Raw genomic sequence first — 12817 nt, forward strand, 5'->3', positions numbered from 1 at the left:
GTTGATGATGTGTAATATTGTAAGGGATGGTTGATGATGTGTAATTGTGTAATATTGTAAGGGATGGTTGATGATGTGTAATTGTCTAATATTGTAAGGGATGGTTGATGATGTGTCGTGGTTTAAAAGAACGTTGATGATGTGTAATTGTGTAATATTGTAAGGGATGGTTGGTGATGTGTAATTGTGTAATATTATAAGGGATGTTGATGTGTAATATTGTAAGGGTTGGTTGATGATGTGTAATATTGTAAGGGATTGTTGATGATGTGTAATTGTGTTATATTGTAAGGGATGGTTGATGATGTGTAATATTGTAAGGGTTGGTTGATGATGTGTAATATTGTAAGGGATTGTTGATGATGTGTAATTGTGTTATATTGTAAGGGATGGTTGATGATGTGTCGTGGTTTAAAGGGAGGTTGATGATGTGAAAGCCTCAGCATATCTGTAGTATGTTTTAATTTTGTTTCCTCAATGATGCCGAATGTAAATACCATGATTACTGGTTATCCTGTCTCTGCAGGTTGGGGTGATGGGCTCGAATGGGTTCAGACCTATGAACAGGCTCTCTTCTTGTGTCAGAAAATGTAAGCAATGTGGGGTGATGGTTGGGGGTGGGCGGGGGGGGGGGTGTTGTTGTTTTGGTGGAGATGGAGGTGGTCAGGGTTCTTGTATCATAAAGCAAAAAAACCGCATTGAATGTGGGGAGCCCTGGTGATGGGTGTATTTGTAGCAACCAATAAATACCCATTCCCTCCGGGAATGTGGCTCGGTGAAGAAAGAAGCTGAGCTTTGTAACAAAGTAATTTTAATGAAATTTGAGCGTTTTCTTGATGAAAAAAAAAATGCACTTCGGCATGCCATTCGTTTTAAGTGAGGATTTTTTTAATAGGTTATGTTGCAGATGTGCAGCTTCTTGTCCTTTCCATCAAGTGTCAATATTTTTATCCACTTGATGCCAGCAACTCAACTTTTAGCTGTTTAGCTGCCGTCATCTCACGAGATTGTTCATTAAATAAAAAAGATGTTTCCTCATCATTAAATTTTCACCTCTTGATGTCACTTCTGCCCTTTTGCTTTGAAGAGCGGGAAAAATGCGGAAAGGGGGGGGGGGACAAAGAGTTTGGGTGTGGCAGAAAGGGGGACTGTCCTTTTCCCCTCTTCGTCCTTTTTAGACCCTTTGACTGTTTCGCCCCCTTTAGACCCGTTTGACTAACGACCTTTAGACCCCTTGAGACCCCTTGAGACCTTTTAGACCTCATAGACCCTTGACAGCCCTTTTGGATCTAAAAAGGTTTCAGGGTCTTTTGCACTGGACAAAAGCTCATGGAACGTTTTTCATCAATTCAGGACCCACTCATCCTTCATAATCCTACCCTCTCATTTCACTGTGACAAATATCATCGTGTTATCAGGCCTTTCAGCCTCCACGGGCCTATAACCTTCCATCGAAGGGGTGAGTCTTCCACGAACTGGCTGGCCAGGCTTGATGTTTGACGAAGGCAGCTGGGCTGAGATTCGAACCCAGACTTGACAGCCTAGAGGCGAGTATGCCTACCTCAAGGCCACCCTGCCAGCCCCGTGTTAATATGATTATTCTATATTATATTATTACTTTGTTGCTGGTACGATCCTCGGCAAGGTCATGCTCGAGTTCCTCCAGACTGTGGTTGCAGGCATTTCACCTGAATTGCTGTGTGGATTTGATGTTGGTCGTAAGTACCATACACGTGATCTTCACACTACGACAACTTCAGGAAAAGTAAGCTGAACAGAACATGCCTCTTTACTTCATTTTCATTGATTGTTTTTTTTTTTTCTCGAAGATATTTGATTCAGTTAGTTGTGCCTGTCTTTGACATCTGTTGAAATATGGCCGCCCGGACAAGTTTGTGACCCTTTTGCAGGGTTTCCATGAAGGCATGCAAGCACAGGTACTCGTTGATGGTAAGACTGCTGATCTGTTCAATGATCGTTGCACGTAGCATGAGACAAGGTTGTGTCCTTGCTCCCACACTGTTTTGCCTCTTTCTGACCATTGCGCTGGATGTTGCCAATCAGAATGTTCCAGAATGTGTCATGATGGCAAGCTTTTTAACGTACGACATTTCAAAGCGAAGACAAAGGTTCATCAGATGTGCGCACGAGACGTGCTCTGTGCTGCTGATATTGGTTTAGTGTCGCATTCCATATGTGACTCGCAGAAGCTTCTTGACAAGTGTCCCACTGCACCTGTGGCATTTGGACTCTCCATCAATAGCCGAAAGACCGAGCTCCTTTACCAACTGGCCCCTGGAATGCCGTACATTGAGCTGACCCCTTTTGCTGAATGTTGGAACACTTCAGATCGTTGATTGCTTTGTGCATCTTGGCAGCATAGTCTTAAATAAGTGCAACCTCAATCGCAACACACAGGAGCTAGCAACACAGATTTGTTTGGTCTGTGCTGCTTGTGGTCGATTGTGTGACCGACTATGAAGTAGACGCAGCATTAAGCTCACTACAAAGTGCAAGGTATACAGAGCTGTTATCCTCCCCTGTCTGTTGTACATCTCTGAGACGTACCCACCGTTTCTCGCAAGTCTACCTCTGGCATATGCGGAATATTCTTTGGATTAAGTGGTCTGTTCATGTGACAAACAATGAGGTTCTGAAGCAGGCTGCTCTGCCTAGCATTGAAATCATACTCTTGAAGCAGCAGCTCACCTGAACTGGTCATGTTGTCAGAATGTGGGATGACTGACTGCCAAAGGACGTGTAATGTCGTAAGCTTTCCCAGGAGCAACGCAACGTTTGGCAACCACGGTTACATTATTTGAACTGTATAAAGAGACATCCCAGGACGACTGGTGTCGATGGAGAGAAATGTGAAGAGAAGGTAAAGGACAGGCGTGTGTGTGTGTGTGTGTGTGTGTGTGTGTGTGTGTGTGTGTGTGTGTGTGTGTGTGTGTGTGTGTGTGTGTGTGTGTGTGTGTGTGTGTGTGTGTGTGTGTGTGTGTGTGTGTGTGTGTGTGTGTGTCAGTGCAGCGTGGATCCTCCGCAGCAGAAGTGACCAGGGCAGCAGAGGCAGACGCCAAAAGAAGCAGTCACCGTGAACTAGCTCGAGAACCACCACCAGTAGATCCCTCATCACCAGTATTTGTGTGATGTCACTGTGTATAAGAGGCGTTTGGTTAATTTCCCATGAGCAAAGCTTGTGCTCGTCGCTCCCATTAGACAAGCTGAACTCTCCTTGCGATGTCTTTCTCGAAAGCGAACTGACTGCTGAGGATTATGATAATGGTTATATTATTATTACCCTATTATTATTAATGCCATCATGGGACGGAATTGACCGATTAATTTGTGGTTTATAATAATTTTGTCAGAAAAAAAATATAATCTAACTTTGATGACGTAGAGGCTGGAGTTAAGATCACAGGAAGATGTATCAACAAGGTAAGGTATGCTGATGATACTGCTCTTGGCAATGACTGAGGCAATGACCTTGTCCCAATAATATTGTAATCCGTCATGGATTTGAAGACATTACACACTGATTGATAAAACTGCTCTATTAGAGAGACGTGATGGGAACACAACGGGTTGAATCAAAATGTATTATAATTATTGCTGTTTTGTTTTTGTTCCAGTGGGAAACCTCTCATGGTGATCCATCACCTGGATGAGTGCCCATATTCACAGGGTGAGCCTTGGGACAAGGGGATGAAGCTAATATCTGTATGTCCAAAAGGGGGGAAAAATTTAACACAAACTCTGCTCTTGGTTGAAAAGTCAGTGTCCATGTAGCCAAAAGTTTGTGCTGTCCAGAGGAGGGATGATGACGACTCCCAGCCCCCATCCCCACCAACTCAGATCTCCTCACACATTCACATTGTTAATTTGCCTTGCTGTGTTTGATTTTTTTTCTTCAATCACTGCATGCTTGGATCATTGTACTAATTAGGGATTTATTCATTCACTTGAGGGGGATTTCTCATTTGCTGCTTCGTTTGACCCTAAAAACCATTGTCTTGTTCATGCCCTGAGCGTTTGATTTGAATCAAACCAAGATTTAAAGAAAATGATGACAAACTCTTTATCTTTGTCTTGCTGCTTGCCTCCGATTGCCTCCTATTTCTCATCGTCAGCACATGTTTTTCAAGCAAAGCCCTTTGTAAAAACCACTTATCCATGTTCTGTTTAAAAGCAGAAACACCAATGTTTTATGAATAATCTGCTCAGTTTTATGTGCAACATCTTAAAGCCTGAAACTCAAGCACATGGCAGTTTCAACACCGGCTCTGCTGTCCCCAATAGCCCTGAAGAAAGCTTTTGCTGCATCGGACGAGATCCAAACGATGGCCGAGGACAATTTCATCATGTTAAATGTGATGGTACGGCCTGTCCCCACCCCCATCCTGACCCACGTTCCCCCATGTATGCTTACACTGTGTTTGATGTTCGTAGTCAAAATTGGTCCTTTCAAGCAATGCGTTTCATTTGACATTCTGGAAAGGTGGAGGTGCACAAGATCTTGTAGCTGTTGAGCATTTGTGGAGCAGGACTTGCCACAGGGCTGGACAGGGCTCAGCAAGAGGTGGCACCGTTGGGTGGTGATCCTGATTATTCCCCCACGCGCATTGAGCAAAGTGGAATTAAGCAATTAGGTTCATGCTCTTTCTGTCTGACAGACGTCGGTTGATGATCGAGGGACTACTTTATTGCAATTTTATTTTATAGTTTGAACACTGTAAAACACGAATCGGTACGTGAACCTGCAGTTTAGCAGTAGTTTGGCTCTGAATTTGGCAACTATTATGGGAAATTATTGTCCCGAGCGCGCATGCGCACTTGCGGTATAGCGGTTGCTTCAGTCTGAGTGCCTGTCTGGCAGATCTAGATTTTGGTGAAGATACGGTTCTGGATACTATAATGTTTTAAGTGACTCTTCACCATTGAGAGATATGGAAAAAAAAGATCTGTAGCACAATATCTCAAAACGTTATGGACAGATTTGGACAAAATTTTGTGGATAGTTTGGGTGTGTGACAAGGACGAATTGATTTGATTTTGCTTGAAGATCCTGATCCGAATCCAGGGTATCAGTGGGATACAAAACGCAAGCTCTTCAGCCTGGCAGAGGTATGCGCTCTGCCGAGTGCCGTTCGATTTCATTTGAATACTGTAGAACACAACTCACCTTGTTTGCACTTCCAAAATCCTTCAGTTTAGTTGTAGATGGGCAAAATCTTATGCCGGCTCGACCAATTAAATTTACAGTGCGCTATGAGGACCAGCGAGATTCAGACAAAAATGGTGGCACCTAGTGATGCAACGACGGAGCTAACTTTTGCCAAAAGATCTGTTTGTTTAGGCCAAAGTCACATTTGCTCTATGGCGAGGATACGGCGGCCATACCTCCCCTGAATTGACAAATGTGCGGCGGCCGCAGAGTTTCTGAGGTGGCCTCAGGGTGGCCCTACGCCGTATGGCTATCTTTTACAGGCCGTAGGGGTCACCGTGGAATTGTAGCGCGGAGTTATAACTTTTTTCATTTCTACGTTGGCCGTAGCAATTCGACAAGCCAAGCTGTGACGTCGATGTGTTCCACATCAACCGTACGTAGGACGTACGGTGGGCTTGCGTTATTCGTGCGGCTGCCGTAGGCTCTTATCAATGAAAAATGAATTTTGCCAACCCCCAAAAAATTACAGTGGCCGCACTATTTCCACGGTTGCCGTAGGGTAGTCCTAAGGCGTCCCTGTGTTAAACATACGGTGGCCTTGCGGTCTGTGTGACTACCTGTGGGCAACGCAGGGTCGATGCACATTCCCCCCTACGCCCACCGTGCGTCCTACGTACGGCCTCCGTGGCAGTCTGCGTCGACCGTGTGTCCACCGTGTGCTACCGCGAGAGATCGGAGTATAGGTGTTTGCCTATACTACTCCAAACTGGTATATTCAGTTATATATATATATATATATATATATATATATATATATATATATATATATATATATATATATATATATATTATAGTTATAGTATATTCAGTTATACATACTGGTATATTTTTATTTCAGTAAAAAAGAACTGGTATATATACCCACTCGTTACCGTCCGTCTGGCCGCACGTTCGCCTTAGGCCCCCCCTGCGGTCGCCTTGCGGGCACCTTGAGGCTACCTTGTGTCTGCATTGAAAATTATATGGCCACCGCAGGGACGCCCTAAGGTCACCGTGTGACATCAAATCAAAGACCGTACGGCACCCCCACGTTTTCGGTCTCCACAATTTCTAAATATCCCGTGCGGCTCCCCGAAAAATAAAAACATGTGTGACTGCTATATTGTGTGACCATGGAAATACTGCGGCCGCCCTATAATTGCTAGTGGCCGTAGATTTTGTAGACCCTACGGCCGCCGAGCCAAATGTGACTTAGGCCTTAGTGCAACGTTTTCTCAAAGATCGTTCCAAAATCGTCAGTTTCTCTGAGAAGAGTTGGCAGAAGGTTCAGCTCGACTGTTCTGTTTGACCCATCGGCTTCATATGGTTGCCATCACACCTGTTATTCAAATTTCACAAACAAAGATGACATTGATTGTGCTCAGAAACGCCAAGCAAGAGTTGGAAAGATCCTTCCCATGTCCTTTTCTGAAGACTGCGTGGGTTAATGTGTTCTATGAACTCTAATTTTATGCTGGAATCAGACGTATGGGTCTTGGGTTGCTGGTCATGGTTGCACTCATGTTTGGTTTTTTTTTTCAACTTGTATATTAAAACTTTCACTTGAAAGGCATTTTCCCCAAAATGTAAAATTGTTTTTTGAAATGAATGATTTGTCCAAATATTTAAATTTAATTCAGGTATTGTCGGAATGGTGCGGGTCGGCCTTTGGAACGAAACAAAACGTTTTGAATTGTGTATACCAAGCACTTTTTACTAAAACCTGCTCTACTATTGTAGGGTTGATCTTTATTTTGTTCACATCTTTGTTTTCCCTCATACTTACCTTCAGCATGAAACTGTGGATAAGAACCTGTCACCTGATGGCACGTATGTCCCACGTATCATATTCATCGGTACGTGGTGCCGTGAATGTGCTCGTTCACCTGCACTCAGATTGTTGAAGCCTATCTGTGAAATTTACAAATGTTTACTCTTGTCAGATCGATGTACTAAATAATTTTATGAATACATGAACATGGCAGCTCCTCGTTAACTAGTTAGGAAATGTACATATTATTACAAACTGTTCACATGAAAACTGATGTGTTGTGTGAAAGCAGTAATCAAATGTCCAACATATGGTGAATGAGACTGTACAATACTCCCCTCTAAGCCCAAACCCCCTGCACACCACTCCACTCTGAATCCAACTCCCCTGTACAGTACTCTTATCCGAGCACCCTATATTCCCCCATACAGTACTCCCATCCGAGCCCAACTCCCCTGTACAATACTACCACCCGAGACCCTCAACTCACCTGGACAGTACTCCCATCCGAGCCCCTACACTCTCCTGTACAGTACTCCCATACAAGCACCCTAAACTCCCCTGGACAGTGCTCCCATCCGAGCCCCGCATTCTCCCACCCTCCTCCCCCAAAGTGTTATGGTCCTCCTTCCCTTCCCTCCTCTCTCTTATTTCTCCCTCTTGTACTGTGTGTAATTTGAGATCCTGCAATAATTGCCTGCAATTTAAATTAATTGCTTGAAACTCTGGAATTTCCAGGCTGTTTGAAGCTCTAGACGAGCTGCAGCTGATGATACATGGTTGGTTTTTAAATACCTCTCCTATGCGAGATAAACCGTAGGATCAGGGTTTGAATAGGTGTCGGCAGAACCTATTCACTTGTCAATGGTGGGTATCCAACCCCTGTGGCAGTTGATAATGCTGTGCCTTGCTTTGTACCAACCGCAACTCATTTGACATCCACCTCTTATCACTTCAATAAAGAGTTACCTGTTATAAACCAGAAGTAATGGGATGCTGATCTTTAATATTTTTATTTTATTTCAGATCCATCGTTGACAGTTCGAGCAGATATAACAAGCCGGTACAAGAACCGTCTGTACACCTACGAACCAGAAGATATTCCTTTGCGTAAGGACCAAGCTCGAAAGTGGGGCAGGTTCCTGAACCCCTGGGTGTGGAATGGGACAGCTCCGGTTTGAGTCCGGAAAGGGAAGGGGGATATTGGTTCACCAGAGTAACACGGTCCCTACCAGTTAGTTACCATATCCTGGGATGGTGTTAGAAAGGGCAAACAAGGTGACAATTACTGCATGATGAAACCACCTGATACATATGATAATGATAGTCTTCTGGTACAGTAAGAGGATGCATTCCCTCTGTGAATGGTTACTGTTCCGATCTTTGTATGTGAATTAAGTTTAGTGAGCTTATTGAGCAGCATTGTGATTAAATCCTGTTTGATTTGCTTTGCAGTTATTGAAAATATGAAGACTGCCAAGCAGTTGCTGAAAAGTGAACTTTGAACCTGCTGCTGGTTGGCTGCCTTGAATATACAATTTTCTCCAATGACCACCCCCATCCCCCCAATTCCCCCCTCTGCATGGTGCTGTGCTTGTAGAGAACAAACTCCTTTACAATGGTACCCTCCCAAAGGATCACATTTTTTGGTCCTTACCTTTTGTGACGTCATTGTAAAGCCTCCAAACATGACATTCAAATTTGGGCCCTTGATGTGACATTGCTAATAACCCTTTAAGCACCTGATTCAAACTATTTATCCACACTGTCCCATTACTCACCATAGGTTGCATTCATCTTGGGGATGGAACATTATAAACTCGAACAAGAGGTTTCTCAACATGGAAAACTAACATTTTGAGTTATTTTATTATGCCGCACGCAAAGCAAAAAGCGAGGTTGAACAATTGGTTCTCTTTGTCTGTCTGTCCACAAACGTCAGTTTATGATCGAGGAACAACTTGATTTCAACTGAATGTTATATTTTGAACACAAATCGGAAAACGAACCTGTAGTTTAGCAGTACTTTAGCTCGGAATTTGTCCCGATCGTATATGTGCAGAGAGGAGTGAGATTTTTTTTTAGGCTGTCTAGCTATCTGGCAGTCAAACAAAATTGATAATCATTCCAAACAGGAAACTTGCTGTTTTTGGTGGTCATAAACGACACAAACAGCAAGTACAAAGAACTAATGTAACGTGTTAATAAGATGGTGAAAAAGATGCTGCATCAACAGTGGGAAGCGTGCAAAAAAACAACATTTCTACAACTTTTAAAATCTTTATTTTATTTCAATTGAATGATACACTTGAGTACTGCAGAACACAACTCGTCTTATTGGCACTTTCAAAAATCTTTCGTTTAGCAGCACTTGGACAAAATATTCCGGAATTTTACATCATCTCAACCAATCAAATTTGCCACTCGTTGATGTCTGATTTGTACATAACGATCTCTCACTTCCTTCATTGCCCTGTATTAACATCAGCCTGAACCTTATGTATGGACTATGTAGATTTTTTCACTGAATTATCCATGATTTTCAACACCAACAAAAGCGAAGCAATGTTGTCTGCAGCATCACTTGGCGAGTCGTCTGCAGCGTCACTGAATGGAATGATGCGATCCATAAGCTGAAAATATTATTTGGTACAAGTAAATTACCCTTAGAAAAAGGATCTAAACATTGAACAACATGTTGGGAGTCCTTTAACTCGTTTTAGGTTGTTCACTCGATCGTTACTTTATAAAAACCCCAAAGGGGGCGGGGGAGGTGACGGATATATCCAAACCACAAACCACAAACCATTTACGATACCTTTAATTAATGGTCCATGGTACTGTTTCTCATCACCTGACCAGTATGCTGAACTAACAAAATGTTTTTATTTCAATTTGTACTATGTATAGACAAAACTGCCTTTGTGGTTGTTAGGGCAGTGAAGGAGGTTATCTTAGCTGATGAGTTCAGTGATGAGTTAAAACAAATGAATGTTTGGACAAAATATCCCAATCGTTGCGGACATCCATTGTACCCGTGGCGCCGTTTCTTTGGTAGAATTTAACGATGAACAAACTAGGACTTGATGCAAACGCGTGTCTGGGCCGTATTGCTTGGAAATGAACAACGATTTAGATCTTCACGTAGAGGTTTTCGTTCAACACATTGTTTTGAATATTTTAGCGGTTTCACCATTGTACATTTTTTTTTTAATCGTTAATCTTGTTATACAAACTGGTACAGAATTTAGCAGTGTGTACGGTGTGTAATTCTGTCCTTTAACCATGTAATAAAACTTCTATCTGTCCTGTTAATAAGCTCGCAGTTTCCTTGCAGGGGTCCTTTGAGCACAGTGATCACCTGATTAAGCTTGTGGCTCTTTGGCAGGTGAAGACTCTTCCATGAGTTTGATAGTGCGATGTTCAACTGAGGATGCCAGGCCAAATCTTCCAAAGCGACGATCGATCTCGAACAAAACGTGTAAACCTGCAGCTGAACTTCATTTTTAATTGTCCAGAATAAGGTTTAATGATGAAGATTGCATTCTGCATTTTGAGCCAAATGTGCTTTCAAGTGAGAGGTCTAATTGATCTGTTTTTCATGAGGGTTGGAATGGGAGAATCAAAAAATCTTATTAAAGGAATCGACAAACTCATCACCACCTGAATCTCCAAATATTTAATGGAAACTCTTGACCTTCATCAAAAACACCATGAAGAGAAACCAGAACCTACAGGGCTCTTTTAACCTCAAACAGGTGTTTAATCCTGGTGTGCGCACATGACTTCACCCCTATTTGAAACACTCTCACTCCACCCATGCCAACATCCCCCCCACCCTCCACTAATGGCATGGTCAGGGTTTAAAATGTGACATCACCAAATGGTGACATTACTTCACATGACACGCACACTGTCCACGCAAGCCAAAACTGTGCTGGTGGAAAATTAAAACAGAGAACTGCTCATTATCCATTCCCTCAAGTTCAGCATTCACCCTACCTTGTGACATCCCCTTCAAAGTGCAATAAATGTTGACCGGAAGGACAGATCTGGGCAAGAAGGATCAAGTTGTGTAAAAAAAAAAAAAAAGAAAAAAACAAAAGGCCGAAGGTGTAGCATCAACAGAATTGATTGCATCACTCTGTGCTCATTGCTCACGAGGAGCGAAGCCACCGCACACAGGGTGTTGTTGATGCCACATTCGGCCAGAGTTCACCAAAAAGAAGGGGCGCTCATGAAGGGATGGAATTCACAAGAGAGACACTGCACCGGTCCCCAGGGAGTGAACGTGCGTCCGTTTATGGCGCAGCAGATCACATGATTGAAGGAAACCTTTTCCACAAAAGGAACACTTGAAGGGCTTGTCACCCGTGTGCGTGCGCATGTGACGATTGAGGTGCGACGACTGCGTGAAGCGCTTTCCACAGGAACTGCAGGCAAAAGGGCGTTCACCCGTGTGTGTGCGCTTGTGTCGTGCCAACGCCGAGGAGTGCGAGAATCTCGCACCGCAGCCGGCACATGTGAATGGACGAGAGGCGAGCCCCAACTGGCCCGTCAAAACATCCTCGGAATCGTGGGAGTAATTGCTGCTGTCGAAGAAACGATCGTCGACGCCGATGGAATTGGATGACGAGGCTTTGGGTGCTTCTGGAATTTTGGACGGTGCTTCTTCTTGCTGTTGATATGCCAGGGAAGGGCCATCCTCACTGACGCATGAGTCTTCAGGGTGAGTGGTGTACTTTATGGGACAGAGGAAATAGAGGAACAGTTTGTTTTTAATGGTCATTGCATTTTTCTATCGCCAAGATACCACCACAGTTATATCACCAGTCTTCCATCATGCAGACATTTAACATGCTATAGTATAATGTTAAACAAGACGAGGCAGTTTGGGGCTGTAATTTTGATACATAACTTCAGCTTAAGGGGCTGTCACACCTTGACGTTTTAGCCAGCGTATGGCAAGGCCTCAAAATGTATGTAAAACGCTGGTGTATGCTGAACTATTGATGTTTTTTTAAAGTTTTGGGCATATAATAACGTGTTGGACATATGCATAACGTATTCGTAACGTACACAGAACGTTTTAATCACATATAGATAACCTATGCCCAACGATAGTGTAACTTATGCATAGCGTGCTGCAGGTAATCGCCGACGATCATGTGGCGTAGGCTATTCATAGGCTGCGGCTCGACGATTCAAATCATAACCGCACTAGACATAAAAGTGTGAAGCCACTATCACACCTTGACGTTTTAGCCAGCGTATGCTGACGTATGAAAAATTTGCCGAACCAAGCTGGCACACGTCAAATACGTTCTGGGTAAGTTTTGTATATGTTAAGAGCACGCAGGCATACGTCGTAGTTTTCTGGCATACGTCGTCATACGTAGAGTACGTCGAGAAATTTTCAGCATGTTCAAAATTTCTCGACGTACGACACATGTTCTGCATATGCTGGCATAAGTTGTAGGCACGCTACGTGATCGTTGACACACGTTACTTGTACGTTACTCATAAGTCGAAATACGTCGAGGTAATGGTTAGTGTCAGTGTTCCAGACGGCCTGTTTATTCTTTTTTTTTCTTTTCTTTCTTTCTTCGATATGACGGTGATGTTGACACTTCGATTTCTAGTGTGATTATGATTTAAATCATTGAGCGGCAGCCTATTAATTATATTCTATTATATTATAACTGCACTAGAAATCGAAGTGTCATCATCACCGTCATAACGAAGAAAAAAATAAAATAAAATCAGGGAGACTGGAACACTGACGCTAACCATTACCTTGACGTGTTTCGACTTATGAGTAACTTACAAGTAACGTA

The 12817-nt window shown here is 43.2% G+C and overlaps 2 protein-coding genes across 3 annotated transcripts in view; one reads left to right on the forward strand and one right to left on the reverse strand.

Annotated features, from left to right (window-relative positions):
- Nucleotides 1-10298, forward strand: part of LOC147030235 (anterior gradient protein 3-like) — a 26055-nt gene extending 15757 nt beyond the window's left edge. Inside the window, exons 2-7 of one of the 2 annotated variants that reach the window (XM_085874079.1) lie at nucleotides 527-590; nucleotides 3636-3688; nucleotides 4303-4379; nucleotides 7002-7065; nucleotides 8007-8090; nucleotides 8436-10298. In XM_085874079.1, the coding sequence (XP_085730205.1) occupies nucleotides 527-590; nucleotides 3636-3688; nucleotides 4303-4379; nucleotides 7002-7065; nucleotides 8007-8090; nucleotides 8436-8485 (392 nt within the window). In that variant the 3' untranslated portion in view covers nucleotides 8486-10298. Of the gene's footprint in view, nucleotides 1-526; nucleotides 591-653; nucleotides 1766-3635; nucleotides 3689-4302; nucleotides 4380-7001; nucleotides 7066-8006; nucleotides 8091-8435 lie in introns of those variants that run through there. The other variant, XM_085874080.1, reaches the window with a different exon arrangement.
- LOC147030236 (uncharacterized) overlaps nucleotides 9241-12817 on the reverse strand; it is a 21911-nt gene continuing 18334 nt past the window's right edge. The window contains exon 5 of the mRNA XM_085874072.1: nucleotides 9241-11721. Coding sequence (XP_085730198.1) covers nucleotides 11233-11721 — 489 coding nt within the window. The 3' untranslated portion in view covers nucleotides 9241-11232. The remainder of the gene's footprint in view (nucleotides 11722-12817) is intronic.

The sequence above is a fragment of the Eptatretus burgeri genome, chromosome 3 (genome assembly GCF_056783735.1).
Source record: "Eptatretus burgeri isolate ZD-2024b chromosome 3, Ebu_testis_v1, whole genome shotgun sequence".
In the NCBI taxonomy this organism is placed as follows: Eukaryota; Metazoa; Chordata; class Myxini; order Myxiniformes; family Myxinidae; genus Eptatretus; species Eptatretus burgeri.